General features: G+C 41.7%; 2 protein-coding genes across 5 annotated transcripts in view; both read left to right on the forward strand.

Moving 5' to 3' along the window:
* TEC (tec protein tyrosine kinase) overlaps positions 1 to 20095 on the forward strand; it is a 97943-nt gene extending 77848 nt beyond the window's left edge. For 3 of the 4 annotated variants that reach the window (XM_073342106.2, XM_073342099.1, XM_073342105.1), the window contains 6 exons: positions 2763 to 2934; positions 3092 to 3308; positions 6919 to 6983; positions 11826 to 11944; positions 12324 to 12481; positions 18071 to 20095. In XM_073342106.2, coding sequence (XP_073198207.1) covers positions 2763 to 2934; positions 3092 to 3308; positions 6919 to 6983; positions 11826 to 11944; positions 12324 to 12481; positions 18071 to 18148 — 809 coding nt within the window. In that variant the 3' untranslated portion in view covers positions 18149 to 20095. The remainder of the gene's footprint in view (positions 1 to 2762; positions 2935 to 3091; positions 3309 to 6918; positions 6984 to 11825; positions 11945 to 12323; positions 12482 to 18070) is intronic. The other variant, XM_073342104.1, reaches the window with a different exon arrangement.
* Positions 20096 to 23411: 3316 nt separating this feature from the next.
* Positions 23412 to 24470, forward strand: part of LOC140910001 (tyrosine-protein kinase TXK) — a 55292-nt gene continuing 54233 nt past the window's right edge. The window contains exon 1 of the mRNA XM_073340103.1: positions 23412 to 23504. Within this exon, the coding sequence (XP_073196204.1) occupies positions 23489 to 23504 (16 nt within the window). The 5' untranslated portion in view covers positions 23412 to 23488. The remainder of the gene's footprint in view (positions 23505 to 24470) is intronic.

Genomic DNA, 24470 nt, shown 5'->3' on the forward strand with positions numbered 1-24470 from the left:
CCAGGATTGGCACTCTGTATCACTCTGAAGCCTGTTATGTCTTAGAGAGTCAGTCTGAAACAATGGAAGCAGCTACAAGCATGGTTGAGGGTTCTTTTTGTTCAGAAAACCATCAGGTTCAATCATCACTGGATTTTGCAGTCTGCTACCATCCAATTTTTAAGTTCTCAGTCACTTTAACTTTATGAATTCCACCAGTACATCTATGCAGAGCCATCCCGTCCATAGGACGGACCGGGACAATTGGCTCGGATCCCACACTTTGGGGGGCCCTCACACTTTGGGATGCAGGGTCCAGGGTGGCATAGGGGGATAGAGGGGGGCATGGCACCAGCAGCAGTGAGCAACCCAGCCCCAGCCTGCTCCACCCTGCCTGCTCTCGGCATCGCTTGTGGGAGGGGGTGGAAGCTGGAAAGAGGCGGGCCGGAGGCTTGGGGAAAGGGATGGAGTGGGGGCGGGGTTTGGGCCAGAGGGTGGCGGGGCTGTCCTGGGCCCTGCACCCCCCTAGGTATGGCCCTGCACCTATCCCATGCCAACCCTCTTAGACCATTGTGATGTCAGAGGTAACTCAATAGACCACCATCCTTACTCTACAACTAATTTGCATGCCTCAGTTTCATTGGTTGTATGAGGGAGATTGCACAAATGGTGGATTAAGGTCATAGAATTTAAGGCCAGAAGGGATCACCAGATCACCTACTCCGACCTCCTGTATATCACAGGTCACCACACCGCCCAGCACCCACACAATAATCCCAATAATCCCTGAAATTAGAACAAGATATTACAGCCCTCAAGAGACTAAACTATGTGGATTACTTGGTCCAACTGCCACAGCTGTGTACCTAACTGCCACCTGCACAAATCAACACATCGCCCAGCACCACCCAAGAAATCAAAACAAGCATCCACACAACACAACCAGCATACACGATAAACCCAAACACACACAGCCCCTCTCTTCAGCACATACCCCTCATTCGCCACAAATCCACACAACTCTCCCAATGTAACACAACCCCCACACAAATCAATGCAGCCACCCACACAGCAACACAACCACTACACACAATAACCTCAGACACCACCCTGAAGCCTAGAATGTCTGTTTGAGTCAGTGTGAAGTGATGGAAACAGCTACAAGCATGGTTGAGAGTTCTTTTTGTTTAGAACGGATTTATGAAAAATAAACCCTGTCAAGCTAACGTGATCTTTTTTTGATGAGATTACAAGTTTGGTTGTACAAGGTAATAGTGTTGACATAATATACTTAGACTTCTGTAAGGTGTTTGACTTGGTACCACATGACATTTTGATTAATAAACTAGAACAGTATACAATTAACATGGCACACATTAAATGGATTAAAAACTGTCTGATAGGTCTGAAAATGTAACTTTAAATAGGGAATCATCATCAAGCTGCTTGGTTCCCAATGGGGTCCAACTTGGATCAATTCTTGGCTAATTAACATCTTTATCTATAACCCTGAAGAAAACACAAAATCATCACTGATAAAGTTTTCAGATGACACAAAAATTGAGCAAGTGGTAAATAATGAAGAGGACACTGATTCAGAATGAACTACATTGCTTGCTAAACTGGATGCAAGCAAACAGTATGCATTTTAAAAGTGCTAAATGTAACTGTATACCTCTAGGAACAAAGAGCATAGGCCAGGTTTACAGGATAGAGGACAGTGACTTTGAAAAAAATGCATGAGTTGTGGTAGATAATCAGGTGAATATAAGCTCCCAGTATGATGCTATGGCCAGAAGAGCTAGTGCAATCCTGGGATGCATAAAAAGGGGAATCTCAAATAGGAGTAGAGAGGTTATTTTACCTCTGGGTTTGGCACTGATGCTGGAACACTGTGTCCCGGTCTGATGCCCACAATTCAAGAAGGATGTTGATAAATTGTAGAGGGTTCAGAGAAGTGCCACAGGAATGGTTAGAGGATTAGAAAAATGTACCTTATAGTGACAGACTCAAGAGGTTCAATCTATTTAGTTTTACGAAGTTAAGATTAAGGAGTGACTTGATTATAGTCTATAAGTATCTCCCTGGGGATATGTATCTATATAGAAATATAAGTATCTACAATATTTAATAATGGGCTCTTTGATCTAGTAGAAAAAGACATAACATGATCCAATGGCTGGAAGTTGAAGCTAGACAAATTGAGACTGGAAATAAGGTGTACATTTTTAATGGTGAGAGTAATTAACCATTGGAACCATTTATCAAGGGTCACAGTGGATTCTCTATCACTGACCATTTTAAAGTCAAGATGAGATACTCTCTAGGGATTATTTTGGGGATGTTCTATGGCCTGTGCTATACAGGAGGTCAGGATAAATGATCACCGTGATCCATTCTGGCCTTAAAATCTATGAAAGAATATGACCAGGTTTAATCATCACTGGGATTCACAGTCTGTTACCGTCCAATTTGTAAGTTCTTGGCTTTTTTAAGCACACAACTTTATGAATGACACCCATGCAAGAGCATGAACTTTCGGTGACTAGTATTTAATTAATGGTTTAAAAAACAGAGTCTGATTTTGACCTCTGTTTTGGTTAAAATTTGTTGTAGGCTGTGGCTGTTTCACAATTTATGAGATACAAAGATTTTTAAAGTGGTTTTAAAGTACACCTAACTCTCAAAATTTACTAGTAGTATTTTCACACACTCCTCTGTCACTTTAGATCTAATATGTTCCCTATTATATTTTAACAGTCATTGTCTTTTCTTTCTTATAGAGAAATGGGAAATTAATCCATCAGAGTTGACCTTCATGAGAGAATTGGGGAGTGGTCTCTTCGGAGTGGTGCGCCTTGGCAAATGGAGGGCGCAATATAAAGTGGCCATCAAAGCAATCCGAGAAGGTGCAATGTATGAGGAGGACTTCATAGAAGAAGCTAAAGTAATGATGTGAGTTGCTATATAGTACTTAGCACTTATACCACAGGGCCCAGGTTTCTGGTACATATGCACTTCTTTATAAATAAAAAATTCTAGCCAGGTGAGATTTGTATAACTTCTTGGAGGGATGAAAGCTACAATAATGATATGTTTTAAATCTTTTCAGGAAGCTAACCCATCCTAAATTAGTCCAGCTCTATGGGGTCTGTACACAGCAGAAGCCTATTTACATAGTGACAGAGTTCATGGAACATGGGTGCCTACTGAATTACCTTCGACAAAAACGTGGACACTTTAATAAAGATACCCTGCTGACAATGTGCCAGGATGTATGTGAAGGGATGGAGTACTTGGAGAGAAACAGCTTTATCCACAGAGATCTGGTAATATCATATCAGCCTCTTTACTACATTTCTGATTTAGGCATTAATAGTTAAGGGTAAGAAACTGTTTCTATTCGAAACATATCTCTGTTTCAGTTACTCATAACTTTCTCAAAAATATATGCTATTGTTTAACTGGTTGTGTTAATATTAAGCAAAATCCACAAAATTGACCCATCTGGGACAGGGAGGAATGATTGAATCTGCATGGGCAGTGTATTAAAAACCTCCTAAGTGTTTTAATAAAATTATTATTGTCAATTCTGCACAGAAAATTATGCTTTCTAGTATATTAATTTCATTATTCAGAATTCTTACTAACCACAAAGTAATTTCTCCTGCTCATTTTATAATATGTCTGTCTCAGTAAGCAAATATATTTGCACTTAAAGAATTTATTTACATCTTTTCTGTTTCATCATTGACCTCGTGACTGATCTTAATGAAACATGTACCTTGGTGAGCAATGGGATGAGGTCTGGAAAGCTCTCTATATTAGTGTATCTTACACAGTGGTTCTAATAGGACACAGATTTAGATAACATGTAGGAGTCTAAGATAAGTAATATACTACTGTTCCTCTAAAACAGTGGCTCTCAGCCTTTCCAGACTACTGTACCCCTTTCAGGAGTCTGATTTGTCTTGCGTACCCCCAAGTTACACCTCACTTAAAACTACTTGCTTACAAAATCAGACATAAAAATACAGAAGTGTCACCACATTATTACTGAAAAATTGCTTACTTTCTCATTTTTACCATATCATTATAAAATTAATCAATTGGAATATAAATATTGTACTTGCATTTCAGTGCATAGTATATAGAACTGTATATACAAAGTTGTCTGTATGAAACTTTAGTTTGTACTGACTTTGCTAGTGCTTTTTATGTAGCCTGTTGTAAAACTACGCAAATATCTAGATGAGTTGATGTGCCCCCTGAAAAACCTCGGCATATCCCCAGGGTTACACGTGTAACCCATCTGCCTGTCAGAGTTGGCAGCAACAAGGGCCGGGTTCAGTATCTAGGGGTTCCGTTCCAATAACGCAATGCAAAACCGGCTCAAGCCCCCACCCAGTGACCTGGGACAAATATATACCACCCAACCGGGGCGCCTCTCACAAGCACAGAGTCCGAGTGTAGCAAAAGCCTTTTAATAACAGAGAGAGAAACAATGTGGCATTATGTTGGGGAAACACCACCAACAGGACTCATCACACAAACCATGAGCAAAAACCCACCCCAAACAAATTGCGCCATGTCCTTTCCCTTTGGTTCTTGAGTCCAGCAACCCAAAAGTCACCCAAAGTCCCAAAAGTCCAACAACCCAAAAGTCCCTGGTAAGTGCAGCCCCAGAGTTTGAAAGTTTATCTGCAGAGTTTTACCTCCCAGCCTGGGTGGAAATGGGGGTGTGTGTGTTAAAGAGTACCTTATGTGATCCAAAGCCAACTGCCCTGCCTCTCCGTGGGGCTCCGCTCCGCCAGCCGTCCCACAAGTTGCTCTGCTCCGCTAGCCGCTCTGCTCCATGAGCCATCCCGTGAGCCACTCCACCTATCCTGTAATATATCTTCAGACCCCCCCGCAACTTAACACAGCACTCAGTAACTTCAGCTCTTAGTAATTTTAGCTCTTTAGTGATTTCAGCTTGTAGTAGGGGAGCTTCAGTGCTGGTGCACCATTAGCCCAAAGTGAATTCAGCTCAGCATCCTGTAACAAGACTCCTAATAGAATAAAAATTAGCTCTGATATTCCACCATGGAGAGAGGAGAAGGTGCAATTGGTGTTTCAGGCCCTTACCAGGGGCTCATACCACCAGGTACTAATGCCTGTCCCCAGCCTCTTTCCATTCACTGGGAATTTGAACCCATGACTGTTGCCTAGCAAGTGCTGCTTAGTTGATGGCGAGTCCCTCCATCATAACAAAAGGCCAAGTACAGTTCCACTGTCCTTGATTCACATAATCAGGATAATAACAGTTTATTCTTTCTGCCTCTATAACAGAGAAACTGGGACTCCTACAGCAGCCAAAGTGACCATCTAGGCAGGGTGGGTGTGCCTATGCAAATGAGATCAGCCCCTGAAGTTCTTTTCCACAACTCGCCACCAGATGTCAGGAAGAGCTCATCCTGACTCTGCTTACACATGTACCCCTGGTTGAGAACCACTGCTCTAAAAAACTGTTGCATTTGAAACACTGCTTGCTTTAATAAAAGGGAGAATCAGATCATTAGAGTTGGTCTTCCTTTGTTGTATACTGTATGAATATGAATGACAGCTATACTAATGGTAATTTTCACTGGAGGCAACAAAATTATGTGTTTCTCAGAATGATGAACTTTGCTATATCATTAAGATATTAGGGTCTGATTCTCTTCTCACTTATACCCATAAATCAGGTGCAACACCACTGAAATGAGTTAGAACATGTGGCAAAAGAGACTAGGGCCTGAAAAGGTTCTGATGCACTAGAAATGAACAAAATGCTAAACAGCAGGGGTCCTGATTGTGATCATCACATTGAGTTTATACCTATGTAATTCCATTGCTTCAGAGGAACTATTCCTGCTTTACACTGGTGTAAGGGAGAATAGATTCATAGATTCATAGATATTTAGGTCAGAAGGGACCATTATGATCATCTAGTCTGACCTCCTGCACAATGCAGGCCACAGAATTTCACCAACCACTCCTAAAAAAGACCTCACACCTATATCTGTGCTATTGAAGTCCTCAAATTGTAGTTTGAAGACCTCAAGGAGCAGAGAATCCTCCAGCAAGTGACCCGTGCCCCATGCTACAGAGGAAGGCGAAAAACCTCCAGGGCCTTCCAATCTGCCCTGGAGGAAAATTCCTTCCCGACCCCAAATATGGCGATCAGCTAAACCCTGAGCATATGGGCAAGATTCATCAGCCAGATACTACAGAAAATTCTTTCCCGGGTAACTTGGATCTTACCCCATCTAAAAACCCATCACAGGCCATTGGGCCTATTTACCATGAATATTTAATTACCAAAACCATGTTATCCCATCATACCATCTCCTCCATAAACTTATCGAGTTTAATCTTAAAGCAAGATAGATCTTTTGCCCCCACTACTTCCCTCGGAAGGCTATTCCAAAACTTCACTCCTCTGATGGTTAGAAACCTTCGTCTAATTTCTAATCTAATAGACTCAGCCCCCATAGTTTTAGTTAAATGAAGTAATAAAATAATAAAGAATATAAGCAGATAAATCATGTCACCCAGTAGGTGTCTAATTTCTGAGCAAATTCTGATTATTTATACTGGTGTAACTCCACTGACTTCGACTTTGATTTATGCTAGCATAAGTGAAAAGAGGATCAGGCACTACATAGAGAAAATGAACATGCAAATAATGCAAGCATTGTGTTTATTTTCTCACTATAAATTATGATTGGGCTTCACAACAACAGACCCAATTGTACAGTTATTATTCATGCAGAATTCCTATCAAATTCAATGTGAGTTTTCTCTGAATAGTGATTGCAGAATTTATCCCAATATACAATAAACAGAATTTCATCTAATCATGTTCTTATTTTGATTTTTCCTCATCATTAATATACATAATTATTCCCTTTGCAGGCTGCCAGAAACTGTTTAGTGAATGAGTCAGCAGTGGTGAAAGTGTCTGATTTTGGAATGACAAGGTATAGCCAAGTTGACATACTTATTTGCAATGGTTTTTGAATGGATTTGGCATAACATGTGTTCTTGCACTTGAGACATTACATCACTTTAAAATTACAGACAAAAGTGACATTTCTTTCTCCAGGTAACTAACTTCTCTTATTTCCAGTGGTTTGTAAATTTCTCCCTCTCAAAAACTTACTTATTTTGTGGTTGCAGTGTGATATTTTCTTACTTTTTAAAAAAATAGGAACAGCACTATGATGCAACTTGTTTTATGGTGCATTATTGTGACATGCAGTTTAGCACATCTTACATATAGATGGAGGAAGGAGTTGTAGCTTCCACCCTGCTCTGAACAGAATATACAGACTAGGCTCAACCCTTTGTTGTGCATCACTTATGGAGACTGGGCTTCTTAACAATGGGTATAATGGGCCATAATTGGTTGTAAAGTGTTTTGAAATTCTTGAAGTATTGTTATTATGAGAACTCAGACACATTTGGACAATTAGGCTCTCTCTTCTTGCACTATCTCAAGGAATAAAGTTGGACAAAATTTGTTCATGAAAAAAAAAACAGAAAAAAAAAAAGAAAACCTTCACATTTCTGGCTCCTGCCATTTTCCAAATCTTCTTATGACAGAAGATTCTCTAAACAGAATCTGAAAATTATGTTGATGATGCACAAAGCACAATAGAATCTAGTCTTCAGTAGATGTAGTCAGACTGGAGGGTTAGCAGTTGTAACACCTTATTTTTGCAAATAAAGAAAACAGGACACACTGGCCCCAGATAGCCTGGATCTGAGTAAACAGTGACGCAGGAATGCTGGGAGGCACAGTGCCACAGGGTGGTACAATTTCTCTTGGAGTTTCTTTACACTTCTTGCCAGCTCCACTGACGGGTCCCTGTGGGGGCACTATGAGGAAGCAATCTGAGAACAGGGACTTTGCAGTTTGACAACAACTGGCACTCTCAGTGTGCCTGGCTCCTTTCACCCTTCCCATCTACTCAACCTGTGCACCCACATGATATCTGAACACAAACTGTCCCATGAGCACCAGATCTCTGTTGAGTAAGAAATTGGCATTTTACAGCAGTGGTTCTCAAACTTTTGTAGTGGTGACCCCTTTCACACAGCAAGCCTCTGAGTGCAACCCCCCTTACAAATTAAAAAACACTTTAAAAATATTTAAACACTATTATAAATGCTGGAGGTGAAGTGGGGTTTGGGGTGGAGGCTGACAGCTTGCGACCCCCCAGGTCATAACCTCACGACCCCCTGAGGGGTCCTGACCCCCAGTTTGAGAACCCCTGACCTACAGTATGAAACTAATAACTACAAGGGAAGACTATGCAACAATGAGAAAAGTTAACAGAGGCATAAATAAAACCTTAGCACTATTACTGAAGTTATTTTCAAATATACTTTATGATAATAACAATCACTAACCACTAGGTGGCAACGTGAGCTCCTTGAAATAAATGGTTTCAGAGTGGTAGCCATGTTAGTCTGTATCAGCAAAAAAACCGAGTACTTGTGGCACCTTAGAGACGAACAATTTTATTTGGGCATAAGCTTTCGTGGGCTAAAACCCACTTCATCAGATGCATGCAGTGGGAAATACAGTAGGAAGATATATATACACATGAAAAACTGGGTGTTGCCATACCAACTGTAACGAGACCAATTGTTAGGATATAGATATTCAGGCCTGTCCATAAAGGCCAAACTCTAAGAATTTAGGTGTATTCTTATTACTTGGCTAGTTAGAGGTATGAAAGAAAGAATCAAAATCACTGTCTGCCAGTGTAAGGTCCTTCTCTTACTGTGACAGTCTGAGGCCCTGTTCTTAGGCTAAGGCCTTTGGCTAAGTAACAGAGGCAGCCATAAGCTGGGAAGCGACTGGTCACCTCCTCACATTCCAAACTAGTCACATTGAAATAAGGTGCTATTGGGCTGTTAGGAATACAATTCTGTGAGCTGTAGCTCACGAAAGGTTATGCTCAAATAAATTGGTTAGTCTCTAAGGTGCCACAAGTACTCCTTTTATTTTTGCAAATCCTGTCCTGATAATGTTCATTGCCTCCAGAGAAAGGGAAGTGCCTAGAAAATGTAAGAGGCAACTTAGTTTGATAGCATCCTGTCTGGCAAGAACTCACTTATCAATAGCTGGATGTGAAATCCTCACTTCTGTATTTGTCATTATAGTTCCCACTTTGCTATTGTTTGTCTGTATAATCTCTGTCTGGTTCTGTGATTGTTCCTGGCTGCTGTATAATTAATTTTGCTGGGTGTAAACTAATTAAGGTGGTGGGATGTAATTGGTTACATAATCATGTTACAATATGTTAGGATTGGTTAGTTAAATTTCAGTAAAATGATTGGTTAAGGTATAGCAAAGCAGAACTCAAGTTTTATTATATAGTCTGCAGTCAATCAGGAAGTGTGGGTGGGTGGGTGAAATGAGAACAGTGAATGGGGGTGGGGAAATTGGAATCATGTTTGACTAAGGGCAGGAATGGGAACAGGGACACAGGTGTAAGGCTCTGTAGTGTCAGAACTGGGAAGGGGGACACTAAGGAGGGAAGCTGGAATCATGCTTGCTGGAAGTTCATCCCAATAAACATTGAATTGTTTGCACCTTTGGACTTCAGGTATTGTTGCTCTCTGTTCATGCGAGAAGGACCAGGAAAGTAAGTGGGTGAAGGAATAAGCCCCCTAACACCAATTAATTAAGGTGGGCTCTTATCAGCAGAAGAAAAAAAAACAAACCTTTTGTAGTGATAATCAGGATGGCCTATTTCAAACGGTTGACAAGAAGGTGTGAGTAACAATAGGGGGGGAAATTAGCATGGGGAAATAGTTTTTACTTTGTGTAATGACCCATCCACTCCCAGCCTTTATTCAAGCCTAATTTAGTGGTGTCCAGTTTGCAAGTTAATTCCAATTCTTCAGTTTCTCATTGGAGTCTGTTTTTGAAGTTTTTTTTTTGTTGGAGAATTGTGACTTTTAGGTCTGAAATTGAGTGACCAGGGAGGTTGAAGTGTTCTCTGACTGGTTTTTGAATGTTATAATTCTTGATGTCTGATTTACGTCCATTTATTCTTTTGTGTAGAGATTGTCCAGTTTGGCCAATGTACATGGCAGAGGGGCAATGTTGGCACATGATGGCATATATCACATTGGTAGATGTTCAGGTGAACGAGCCTCTTATGGTGTGGCTGATGTGATTAGGTCCTATGATGGTGTCCCTTGAATAGATATGTGGACAGAGTTGGCAACGGGCTTTGTTGCAAGGGTAGGTTCCTGGGTTAATGTTTTTGTTGTGTGGTATGTGGTTGCTGGTGAGTATTTGCTTCAGGTTGGGGGGCTGTCTGTAAGTGAGGACTGGCCTTTCTCCCAAGATCTATGAGAGTGAGAGATTGTCCTTCAGGATAGGTTGTAGATCCTTGATGATGCGCTGGAGAGGTTTAAGTTGGGGGCTGAAGGTGACGGCTAGTTGCGTTCTGTTACTTTTTGTTGGGCCTGTCCTGGAGTAGGTGACTTCTGGGTATTCTTCTGGCCCTGCCAATCGGTTTCTTCACTTCAGCAGGTGGGTAGTGTAGTTTTAAGAATGCTTGATAGAGATCTTGTAGGTATTTGTCTCTGTCTGAGGGGTTGGAGCAAATGCGGTTGTATCTTAGAGCTTGGCTGTAGACAATGGATCATGTGATGTGGTCTGGATGAAAGCTGAAGGCATGTAGGTAAGTATAGTGGTCAGTAGGTTTCCGGCATAGGATGATGTTTATGTGGCCATCACTTATTAGCACTGTAGTGTCCAGGAGGTGGATCTCTTGTGTGGACTGGTCCACGCTGAGGTTGATGGTGGGATGGAAATTGTTGAAATCATGGTGGAATTCCTCAAGGGCTTCTTTTCCATGGGTCCAGATGATGAAGATGTCATCAATGTAGCGCAAGTAGAGTAGGGGCTTTAGGGGACGAGAGCTGAGGAAGCATTGTTCTAAGTCAGCCAAAAAATGTTGGCATACTGTGGGGCCATGTGGGTACCATAGCAGTGCCACTGACTTGAAGGTGTATATAGCAGCACTGCTATGGTACATCAGCCACACCTAAGAGGCTCGTTCACCTGAACATCTACCAATGTGATATATGCCATCATGTGCCAGCAATGCCCCTCTGCCATGTACATTGGCCAAACCGGACAATCTCTACTCAAAAGAATAAATGGACGTAAATCAGACATCAAGAATTATAACATTCAAAAACCAGTCGGAGAACACTTCAACCTCCCTGGTCACTCAATTTCACACCTAAAAGTCACAATTCTCCAACAAAAAAACTTCAAAAACAGACTCCAACGAGAAACTGAAGAATTGGAATTAATTTGCAAACTGAACACCATTAAATTAGGCTTGAATAAAGGCTGGGCGTGGATGGGTCATTACACCAAGTAAAAACTATTTCCCCATGCTAATTTTCCCCCTCCTACTGTTACTCACTCCTTCTTGTGAACTGTTTGACATGGGCCATCCTGATTATTACTACAAAAGGTTTTTTTTCCCTCCTGCTGATAACAGCCCACCTTAATTAATTGGTCTCGTTACAGTTGGTATGGCAACGCCCATTTTTTCATGTTCTCAGTGTATTTATATCTGTGTGTTTTCTGTGTATATATTTTCCTACTTTATGTTCCACTGCATGCATCCAGTGAAGTGGGTTTTAGCCCACAAAAGCTTATGCCCAAATAAATTTGTTAATCTCCAAGGTGCCACAAATACTCCTTGTTTTTTTATTAAATAAATGGTGATTTCAGAAACGGAATCAGACTGGAAATATCACATGCTTTTGTTTCTTAGGTATGTCCTTGATGACCAGTACACAAGCTCTTCAGGTGCTAAATTTCCTGTAAAGTGGTGTCCCCCAGAGGTTTTTAATTATAGCCGATTCAGCAGCAAATCAGATGTCTGGTCATTTGGTAAGACACTCTTTAGCAATTAAATAAGAAAATTATTTTTTTCAATTCACCAATAAGCAATTAGTGTCCAGTTGTTCAAGGAGAATCTAAACCTCCTAGGAGATGCTCAGTGAAGTCATTGGTCCTGATCCTTCTCTCATTTGCCCCAGTTTTCCACTGATGTAATTCCATTGAAGTCTGTGGAGTTACTTCTTATTTACACAGATGTTAGGTGAATTAGGCCCATTGGGTAGTTAGGGGACTGAGCTTTTTCAGGATAGGGCCCTTACTGACCACACTTACCATTAAAAAAACAAATCCACAGTTAGTGGCATACATGTATTTCAAAGTAGTATTTGTTAATTTACTTGACAATCTATTCATGCCTTTCATTTTCCAGGTGTTCTAATGTGGGAAGTATTTACTGAAGGTAAAATGCCCTTTGAGAAAAACACAAATTATGAAGTAGTAACTATGGTTAGCCAAGGACAGCGTCTTTATCGGCCAAAATTAGCTACCAAGAATGTGTATGAAGTGATGGTGATGTGCTGGCATGAGGTACATTTCTTTTTCTGTCCTTTCTTTACCACCCAAAAGCTGAGTTTTGTTACCAAACCTAATTACCAGTGTAAAATTCTGATTGCATTTTATTCAAAACCACCCTGCTTAACCATTAATTAGCCTTGAGGATCCCTCCTTGTATTCTTTCCTCCAGAGGAACTCAAAGTGGAGAGAGTAGTGTCTTGGTGAATCAGAATAGGCAGGGCATTCTGTGCATACAGGCACTATGGAAAGAAACACGGAGAAAGGTGTGTGTGTGTGGGGGGGGAAATGAACAAGGCAGGGAAGCTGCTATTGTTGATAGGTTTCAGAGTAACAGCCATGTTAGTCTGTCTTTGCAAAAAGAAAAGGAGTACTTGTGGCACCTTAGAGACTAACCAATTTATTTGAGCATGAGCTTTCGTGAGCTACAGCTCACTTCATCGGATGCATACCGTGGAAACTGCAGTAGACATTATATACACACAGAGACCATGAAACAATACCCCCTCCCACCCCACTGTCCTGCTGGTAATAGCTTATCTAAAGTGATCATCAAGTTGGGCCATTTCCAGCACAAATCCAGGTTTTCTCACCCTCCGCCCCCCCACCACACACAAACTCACTCTCCTGCTGGTAATAGCCCATCCAAAGTGACCACTCTCTTCACAATGTGTATGATAATCAAGGTGGGCCATTTCCTGCACAAATCCAGGTTCTCTCACCCCCTCCAAAAACCACACACACAAACTCACTCTCCTGCTGGTAATAGCTCATCCAAAGTGACCACTCTCCCTACAATGTGCATGGTAATCAAGGTGGGTCATTTCCAGCACAGATCCAGGCTCTCTCACCCCCCCCGCCCCCCCCGGAACACACACACACATAAACTCACTCTCCTGCTGGCAATAGCTCATCCAAACTGACCCCTCTCCAAGTTTAAATCCAAATTTAACCAGAATGTCTGGCGGGGGAGGAAAAAGCAAGGGGAAATAGGCTACGTTGCATAATGACTTAGAGACTGGGAGTGGCTATTTAAGCCTAAATTAATAGTATCCAATTTGCAAATGAATTCCAATTCAGCAGTTTCTTGCTGGAGTCTGGATTTGAAGTTTTTTTGTTGTAAGATAGTGACCTTCATGTCAGTGATTGCGTGACCAGAGAGATTGAAGTGTTCTCCGACTGGTTTATGAATGTTATAATTCTTGACATCTGATTTGTGTCCATTTATTCTTTTACGTAGAGACTGTCCAGTTTGACCAATGTAAATGGCAGAGGGGCATTGCTGGCACATGATGGCATATATCACATTGGTGGATGTGCAGGTGAACGAGCCTCTGATAGTGTGGCTGATGTTATTAGGCCCTGTGATGGTGTCCCCTGAATAGATATGTGGGCACAGTTGGCAACAGGCTTTGTTGCAAGGATAGGTTCCTGGGCTAGTGGTTCTGTTGTGTGGTATGTGGTTGTTGGTGAGTATTTGCTTCAGGTTGCGGGGCTGTCTGTAGGCAAGGACTGGCCTGTCTCCCAAGATTTGAGAGAGTGTTGGGTCATCCTTCAGGATAGGTTGTAGATCCTTAATAATGCGTTGGAGGGGTTTTAGTTGGGGGCTGAAGGTGACGGCCAGTGGCGTTCTGTTATTTTCTTTGTTAGGCCTGTCCTGTAGTAGGTGACTTCTGGGAACTCTTCTGGCTCTATCAATCTGTTTCTTCACTTCCGCAGGTGGGTATTGTAGTTGTAAGAAAGCTTGATAGAGATCTTGTAGGTGTTTGTCTCTGTCTGAGGGGTTGGAGCAAATGCGGTTGTATCGCAGAGCTTGGCTGTAGACGATGGATCATGTGGTGTGGTCAGGGTGAAAGCTGGAGGCATGTAGGTAGGAATAGCGGTCAGTAGGTTTCTGGTATAGGGTGGTGTTTATGTGACCATTGTTTATTAGCACTGTAGTGTCCAGGAAGTGGATCTCGTGTGGATTGGACCAGGCTGAGGTTGATGGTGGGATGGAAATTGTTGAAATCATAGTGGAATTCCTCAAGGGCTTGTTTTCCATGGGTCCAGATGATGAAGATGTCATTAATATAGCACAAGTAGAGTAGGGGCTTTAGGGGACGAGAGCTGAGGAAGCGTTGTTCTAGAAACTGCTGAATTGGAATTCATTTGCAAATTGGATACTATTAATTTAGGCTTAAATAGAGACTGGGAGTGGCTAAGTCATTATGCAAGGTAGCCTATTTCCCCTTGCTTTTTCCTACCTCCCCCCCCCCAGACGTTCTGGTTAAACTTGGATAGTGGTCAGTTTGGATGAGCTATTGCCAGCAGGAGAGTGAGTTTGTGTGTGTGTGTGTTCTGGGGGGGCGGGGGGGGTGAGAAAGCCTGGATCTGTGCTGGAAATGACCCACCTTGATTACCATGCATATTTTAGGGAGAGTGGTCACTTTGGATGAGCTATTACCAGCAGGAGAGTGAGTTTGTGTGTGTGGTTTTTGGAGGGGGGTGAGGGGGTGAGAGAACCTGGATTTGTGCAGGAAATGGCCCACCTTGATTATCATACACATTGTGAAGAGAGTGGTCACTTTGGATGGGCTATTACCAGCAGGAGAGTGAGTTTGTGTGTGGTGGGGGGGCGGAGGGTGAGAAAACCTGGATTTGTGCTGGAAATGGCCCAACTTGATGATCACTTTAGATAAGCTATTACCAGCAGGACAGTGGGGTGGGAGGGGGTATTGTTTCATGGTCTCTGTGTGTATATAATGTCTACTGCAGTTTCCACGGTATGCATCCGATGAAGTGAGCTGTAGCTCACGAAAGCTCATGCTCAAATAAATTGGTTAGTCTCTAAGGTGCCACAAGTACTCCTTTTCTTTTTGCTATTGTTGATGGATCAGCAGGGGCAGAACGTAAGAAGAAATGAGATGAGAAATCTAGGCCAGGTTGGAACTTTGTTTATTCTTGAAGGTGAGTCTTAAAATTTGAAGAGTGTCAAAGGAGGAGCCAATGGAAGAAGACTAAGACAGGGAGAGATCAAATAGGGAATAAGAATAAGATGGTTTTAGTGGCCATGATTTACATGGAGGATGGAGAGATGGGTATTGGAGTGACCACATAGGAGCACTTTGAAATAAAGAAGGTGGTTAGATGCCCAGAGGTTGTTACACAGGTAGGGAAATAAAAAGAAAAAAGTGATGAGAAAAAACATTAACATACAGTTATTAACAGAGAGCAGAACTACTAAAAGGTGAAAACAGATCAATAAGGGTACCAATGAGAATAGAGAGAAAAGTAGGAAGAAATGACAAACAGCAGCAAAATTAAATGTTGTAGTTCAAAAGATATGATGTTCCACAAAGAGCGGTTGAAGGCACTAAAGCCATATGTTGGGATTTTCTGCATCAACTGATCACACACATTCCTGAAATCGCCCCACCCATGCAAACTGAAAACTTTCTTTCATTGACTATGGGCCCCATCCTGCTCCCACTGAAATCCATATGAATTTTGCCATTGATTTCACTGAAACCAGGACTGGGCCCTGTGACTTGGTAACTTTTAGTATTATTCCAATGACTTTCTGACACAGTTTGTCTCACTCAACTTTTCATGTTTATTTCTTAGGGGAAAAGATCTCTTTTGCTTTATAATTGATCGAGAGCAGCGACAGGAAAAGACCAAAGGGGAAACATCAGCAGAGCGTCAGTGTCAGGAATTAAATAAAAACAGGCAGCTGGTAAAAGTTACAAAATCCATACACAAATGCAAAAAGCATAAAAGCAAAAATAGTTGAACTAGAATGCCTCACAGAAGAGGAGGACCTTGATGTATCAGGCATTACAGAAACATGGTCAAATGACAAAAATCAATGGGATACTGTAATACCTGGCTATAAATAAGGCTGCAAGTCTGTCAAGGAGGTCACGGAAGTCATAGATTCTGTGACTTTTCATGACCGCCATGACTTCTGCAGCAGCTGGTGCTGGCTCAGGGCTGCTCAAGCCAGGCAGCCCCTGTCCCAGCAGCAGCAGTTTGGGTGTGTGGGAGGGGGTTCAGGGCTAGGGTAGGGGGTTGGGGAGTGCATGGGGGGCGCTTAACTGGGGTGGGGAACTCCCCAGCTCCCACTGGCATGGCCCCCCTGCAGCTCCTAGGCAGCAGAGGGGTGGGGGGTGGGGGTCTCCACACCATGCACTGCCCACACCCACAGGCCCTGCCCCCGCTGCTCGCATTGGCTTCAGTTCCCGGCCAATGGGATCTGCGGCAGCTGGCGCTTGTGGCGGGAGCAGTGGATCCCCTGTCCTGGCCCCTGCCTCCACCAGCTAGGAGCTGCAGGGATGGGGAACCAGGTAGGAAGCCCCAGCCAGCCCCCCATAATCTCCCACAGCACCAGGAGGGGTCCTGGGCTGCGTGCCACGGCCTGGCTTCCTCCTCCCCCAGTACTAGCAGGCGTCCTGGACCATCCCTGCCAGAGCACCTGCTGCCCCCTGCCCAAGTTTTAGTCAGGGCGGCATTTTTAGTAAAAGTCATGGACAGGTCACAGGCACCTGAATTTTTGTTTATGGCCCGTGACCTGTCCATGACTTTTACTAAAAATACCCATGACTAAAACATAGCCTTAGCTATAAACTATATAGACAGACAAGCAACGTTGAAGTGGTGAGGGTGTAGTGCTGAATCCAAAATATTCCATAGAATCCAATGAGAGGACCATGCAGTTGAATCTATGGATACAAATCCCAAGCTGTAAGAATATAAATATATTAGTATGCCTATACTAACAATCTCCAGATCAAGAAAGGGATATTGAGTGCATAACATTGAAAGAGATCAGAGGCAGCAACATCGAACAAAATGCTTTTGAATAACAACTAGCCAAAAGGTATTTTAAAAAATGACAAGACATTCTTCAAGCATATCAGAGTCAGGAAGCCTGATAGAGAATCAGTCGATTTGCTGGGTATAAAATAATGCATGGTATAAAAAAGGTAGGTCAAGATCTTCTGTTTTTGCTGTCTAATAACACTAGAACAAGGGGACCCTCAATGAAAATAAAAGGTGGTAAATTCAAAACCGATATAAGGAAATACTTTTTCACACAATATATAATTAAACGTGGAACTCATTGACACATGATGTTGTTGAGGCCAAGAATTTTTCCATTCAAAAATGGATTGGATATTTATAGTGATAACAAGAGTTACAATAGCTAAGGCTAACAAATATTAGAAGGGATGTTAAATTTCACACTGCAGAGTTTAGGCCAATCTCTAAAGGATTTAGAAGGAGGGGCAAATTCTCACTTCTGCCTAATGAGAGGCTTCTGGCACCTTCCTCTGAAGCATCTAGTGCTTTTAGATTAATAAGAAATAGAATAGTATACAACATCATTTTATGGCTTTACCGGGTCTGAGATGTCCTAGCAATACTTTAGGTTAATAGAAATTTACCTGTCACGTTTCTTTCTGCTACCTCTCATCTGCTTAAATTTAACGGCATTTTTATCTTTTTGCACATAAAGTTTTCCTGCTATTTTATTTTGTAAACATTATAGCTTCAGCAAAATAAAATCTTTCTGATGTGACTTTAGTAACTGACAGTACAACAAAGCATTTTAATTCCTAGAAACCTGAGGGACGCCCTACATTTGAAGATTTGCTGCATATAATTGATGAGATAGTGGAGAGTGAAGATGCTTTCTGAAGAAGAGGAACAGAGGCACAAGAATGCTATAGTACAGCAAAGAATCAACATTCAAGAGACATAGCATTGTTCTTTAAGAGCATGATCCTGCAAACTTCTGAGTGTTGCTGAATGAAGTGTGGAGAGCCTAAGCATTAACACTTACCATTTTCTCAGCAGTCATGCGGAGTAAGTTCCATGTAATATAAAGAAACATGCACAATATATTCACCAACATGAGCTGTGCGTGCAGCCCCATTCAGAGAAGCCCCCCCCCGCCTGCGCTTTCTGCTCAAGGCCCTGCCCCCACCCAATGCCTTGTTCTCACCGACCGGCTGGTCGACCTGGCTGGTGCCCAGAACAGTCCTGTGCCTGGGCTGGCCTGCTGGCACCTGGAGCAGTCTGGAGGAGCCCTGAACCCTGGCTGGCTGGTCGGGGCCGAGCCCTGAGCCCGGGCCTCCCAGAGGAGCTCTGAGCCCCACCACAGCCCAGTCCCAGGGCTGCGGCAGGGAGCATTAGCAGAGGATTGGGGCAGCTTAGCCTCCGTGACACACTGCCCATGCCTGTGCCCTCTCTGAAGAGTTACCCTGGGGTTAGTAAAAAATTGGGATTAATGCATGGAGCAAATTATAGGACACAGCAAAAGTGCAGACACTTAAGTGCAATCCAGTAAATGCAAATGATGTATGTAGTTTCTATGTTTATGAGTTTCATTTATTCTTGCTGCCAGACAGTAGTAGGAGCTGCTTGTGTACGTAAGAGTTTTGCTTAAAAACTAAAAGCAAAGTCATTTGGTGAGGGCCACCTACTCCCATAGGAATGCTTCCAAAGGTTCTCCTGAAATATTTATTTGTCACAGCCTGTTGATTAATGCTTTATGCCAGAGATGAGCAACCTGCAGGCACATGCTGGCCGCCATTTCCCGCAGCTCCCATTGGCTGGGAATGGCGAACTGCGGCCACTGGGAGCTGCGGACAGCTGTGCAACTGTAAACAAACAAACAGTCTGGCGGTCCGCCAGCAGATTATTCTGATGGGCCGCATGCAGCCCATAGGCTGCAAGTTTCCCACCACTGCTTTAGGCCATATACTGGGGCCAGTATTCTTGCTATGTCATTAATCTGTTTTACCCACTCCCCTCATCTTACTTCTCTCATCTATGTGTAACAAAGCACCATGGTCATCAGCCTAGACCAGTGGCTCAAGTGCAGCACTCAAAGCCCTCACTGTAGGATTGAGCCCTAATTTATTTTATGCCAGGAAGTGTTTCTTGGGAATTTTTCACCCAGAGAGCATCTGGGGCCAGTCCTGAGGCCAATCATAGCGATAAACAACATGCACAATACATCACAGCTGACTTTCAGTGGACTATAGCACATTGAATTTGATTAACTGTTAAGTAATTTATATACTAAATGTACTATAATTGTATACTGTACACATTTATTTATGAAATGTAAGTGTTTTGTTCCTGAAAATGTTAAAGAATAACAAGTTGCTCTATATTATATGTTACACATACAATGTGACATATGGCATCTGTGGATGAAAGAAAACATACTATGAATTAGATTTTCTATCATTCTGTCCTTAGTTATTTGTGAAATAAGCTTTATAGTCTTAATAGCAAATGTTATACTACAGTATGTATATAATAAACCAAATGTTAATTGTTTGGAAACTTGAACAACAGTTTGTCATTGATTTGTTGTAGGATAATGATTTCTGGCCAAACATATTGCTGGTATAACTGTTGACATCCATGAAGTTACGTCAGGGATGTACAGGACTGAACATATTTAGATATGTATGTTAATTTACTTACAGCAAGACTCAGTATCAGAGGATATATACAGATGGTACATACAGCCCAGAGCCACATTATGAAATATTACATATTTAGACATTTTATTTGAATAAAAGTAAGGATTACAGCAGATGTACAGCTGATATGGTTTGTGGGACGTGGTTTACAAAAGCATGATGCGTCTGATCATGCAAAATGCTGAGGGCTGCTATATAGGGTTGAGCTCCTTTAACCCTCACCAAAGGTCCCCATATGCAAATTATATGTAATATGCATACAAGGTGATAAATTGGTGGGGATTATTAATTAAGGCCTAATGCAGCAGTCCTTCCTATTGAAGTTACTGAGAGTTTTCCATGTAGAACAACAGTATGGTCAATTACATTTCAAACCAAGTCGTTACAGGGGAAGTTGGTAGTGAACCCCGTACTTAGGTTGCCTCACACTTACCTTATAAAAAGATTCTTGCAATGGGTTTCTTGTGTTGTTTTTTTTTAAGTCTAGCCCCCCCTGTTGTTTGCTGAGGGCCTTTACATTTGTTAGGGAGAAAGTCTTTGGACTAGAGAGGAGGCTTTTCTTTATCCCATGAAATTCCATTCAGGTTTAACAGAGTTGTGAACTGTTGAAAAACTTCTCTTGTTACCATTGCTCAGAAAAATTATGGCCGCATGAAAAAATAATAAGCAAAACACAAATATTCTAAAGACCCAGCCCCAAACAGCCACCAAAATAGGAGCAACAGCACATACTATACTGTGAAAGCCTGGGAGCTGCCAGAGCATCTGTAGCAGCTGGGCTTACCCTGCCCTGCAACCACCCCCAGCACATGGCCCCCATATCCCAAATCCCACCCCTTCCATCCTATGTGATGAAGGCATCACATGGGACAGGAGCGCCTCCAACTCTCAGGGCAGAAGAGAAAGACAGTGCATTCAGTAGGCCCTTGTAAATGTCCCAGACCCAGTACATAGTGTCAGTTGCCATCTCCTCCCTGGGATAACATCCTTTGGGTGCTGCTTGCTAAGTGACAGTAGTCTGTGTTGAAGGTTTGGAGCTTGTAACTCGGCTAACTGTATCTCATGCGCTCCCTTGTGGCCAACAGTCATGCTACAGGCAACTTGTCTCAGTTTCCCCTCTTGGACTGTTCAAATAAACTTAAATACAAGCTTTTTCTTGGTCTACAATAGCCCTCCTTGGGGACTGTGTTTATTAATATAAAATAAACTGTAAATAAAACTCAAAACTCTCATATGAAAGTCAGTTTATAAATCCACACAATCCCATGTTTCTCTTCCTTCTCCCAAGCCGAGCATTCCTGCCTGGGGCCTTTGTAGTTAACCTCCTGCTTGATTTGGGGTTCTCCCAGGCCTCCCTGCCTGGGGAGCTCTGCAGTCCCCTTCCCTACACAGAGAGCTTTCAGACTCTGCCACAGCTTCCTAAACTGCCCACCCCCCATTCTTCACTGCAGTGTCCTACTCCTTTCAAACTGCAATCACCTGATTCCTCTCAGGCAGCTCATCCTGTAAACCGCCAGCCCATAGAGGCAAATCACTCTGTTACAGGGCTCAGACCCTTCAGATGATGCATGATAGGGGAGTTTTCCTTTTTTAAAAATAAAAAACCCAGGAAATTACATACAAAATACCAAGTTAAAAGAAAGTTATTTGGTTGCAAAGTCAAGCATATGAAAGTTGGAAAATGCTATATTTAGTTAGTGCAGAATTAGAGTTGTTGGGGAATTTCCAGCAAAATAGGGATTTGTCAGACAATATCAAATCGTTGAACCTGAAATGTTTTGTGAAAACATATTGGGTTCAATTCACTTTTGATGAACTGCAGGGCCTCTAGGAGCCACAGCTCTGAGGTAGCCCTGCCATATGGACAGTCTCTAGGCGAGGGAGCCCCAGGACTTCCAGGGTCTGCAACTTCTGGGCTACCCCACCGGAATCATGACAATTTCATTTAGCACCTGCCATGATCCTGGGAGAATATTTCATATCATTCTGGGGTATATTAACAGGAGTGTCCTATGTAAGAAATGAGAGGTAGTTGTCCTGCGCTACTTGGCACTGGTGAGGCCTCAACCGGAGTAAAGTGTCCGGTTCTGGATGCCACAATTAAAGAAACAATTGGACAAATTGAAGAGAATCCAGACGACAGCCAAAATTGTGGACAAACTGACAAGAGGCCACAGGAGAGCAACAAAAATGATAAAAGTTTTAAAAAACCTGACCTATAAGAAAAGGTTACAAAAACTGGGCATGTTTAGTTTTGAGAAAAGAAGGATGAGGGGGAAATCTGATAGTCTTCAAATATATTAAAAGAACAGTGATCAATTGCTCTCCACTGAAGATAGGTCAAGAAGTATTTTGCTTAATTTGCAGCAAGGCAGATTTAGGTTGGCTATTAGGAAAAACTTTAACTATAAGGATAGTTAAGGACTGGACTAGGCTACCAAGGGAGGTTGCGGAATCTCCATCTTTGGGGATGTTTAAGAAAAGGGTGGATAAACACCTGCCAGGGATGCTCTATGTATATTTGGTCCCGCCTCATTGCAAGGGGCTGGACTAGATGACCTCTCGAGGTCCCTTCCAGCCCTATATTTCTGTGATTCAATTCAGAAACACCATGTGTCAGTTTTCTAAATGAAAATTGTATGGAATTTCCATTTGTCAGGAAATTTTTAAATGTTGAAATTTCCCGCAAATCAGAAATTCTGTATTTTGATTAGCTTTTGTTTTGATAGTCTTTAATTACATGATCCCATACTATTTTCCCCACAGGATCCCTGCCAAATTCAGGGCAAAGGATGGACACAAAGGAGTAGACTTAAGGTTTCATAGGAAACTGTAGATCTGGCATTTCCTAACTTTTGATTTGTGACTTTGCAATCAAAGTTATGTTATTTTAACGTACTTTAAAATATGTATTTTTACTGAAGTTTATCTAAAAAGTAAAGATTTAATTCCCAGTGCTGTCCTCCGTCAAAACACTTGATTTAAATATAGTCTGGGCTCCAAATTGTTAATTTTGGATTGGGTCAGCTTGTCATTATAGTCCGTTGCTTTGTTCAACTTTTTAGTACTCTGAAAGGAAATCTGTAAATGATGTCTTGTAATTTTCCCTGGACAAGTTTAATCACCCTCAGAAACTCCTTTCTTATTCTTTTTATTGTTAAAACTTAGTTTAATAGAACAATAGGCACAGAAAATCTGCCTGAATTGCACTGAATCCTCTGGTATATGTCTGCTCTTCTTTCTAGTTTCAGACTTTTTTTAAAGTAGACTAGATATCTAGATTTCAGTTGAGTTATTCTGTTGTAGAGCAAAATGTGATACAAGAACAAGGCTTCAGTGGAAATACTTCTGGTGTGAGGTTAGTATCAAGCCTCTGAATTTTTTTTTAAAAACAGGAAAGTAGGTGGGGTTAAATTTTGCCTGTGCTAAACCATACCTCTTTTGAGCTAGGATTTCAGTTAGAGAGATTTTACTGTTACCGACACAACTGAAGAAGAAAGGATCAAATTTTTATTTGAATACAAGCAGACAATCAACTATGATTCTTTCTACCTGTAAGTAATGTGGGCCACGTATTTTATGCTTTATGTTCTGTTTTGTACACTAGTTAGCAATGAGCTGCATAAATATCACCATATTTTCCAATTATTCTGCTCTTAAATTGTCATACTAATACGCATGTTAAAATTGTTAGTTTTAACTTTCCAAATTACTTCACAAAATTGCTATGATGGCTTCAGCAAAGCTACTATTGTTACCAACATACGGACTAGCGAACACAACAAATGGGGAACCCAAGAGGATCAGGAACCAAAGGACTGTCCTTAAGAGTGTGTCATGCATAGACATGACAGGGAAATTTAACAGAATTATAGGCAAACGTTCTGATTATGAAGAGTTCAGCTCAATAAAGAGCTAAGTGATAAAACTTCAGGAATTTCAATATTTTTCTATTAGTGGAAAAACAACATTTGGTTTGGAAAAAAGTATGTAGTTTTAGGAGCAAACTATACTGTTGATTTCCAACAGGACATGATTTTATAATTTTTTTCAGTCTGGATGAAAGGCAAGCAATTTCTAATCAATTGTCAGGCATTCTATATGTCACAAATGAGATGTTTTTGATGAGCAAAGATAGGTTAGGTGGGCGGACTACCCCTCAATGTGCCAATGTACACAAGTAACTCAATCTGCTTGAAAAACAAAGTGTTGTTCAGAATTTGGTACAAGAACACAATTGCTTAGAATCAGACTAATTATCAACATTTAGCATCAATCTATCAGAAATAGCAAAACAAAATAAAAAAAATCTGAGTATTAGATTATAAAAGACAAGTGACAAGAAAAACAAATTTCTGACTTGGCTGTTGGTTTTGTCTAGCTAACAGATTCCATTCTAATTAGAGCAATTTTTATTAGGAGATAGGAAGGAAGTGGTACACATTCTTATGCGTACATCGGCCACATATGTGGGCAGCTATATCAATTTAAAGAGCACCCATGGGTCCTAAAATTTTGTG

This window comes from Lepidochelys kempii, chromosome 4 (assembly GCF_965140285.1).
Source record: "Lepidochelys kempii isolate rLepKem1 chromosome 4, rLepKem1.hap1, whole genome shotgun sequence".
NCBI lineage: Eukaryota > Metazoa > Chordata > Testudines > Cheloniidae > Lepidochelys > Lepidochelys kempii.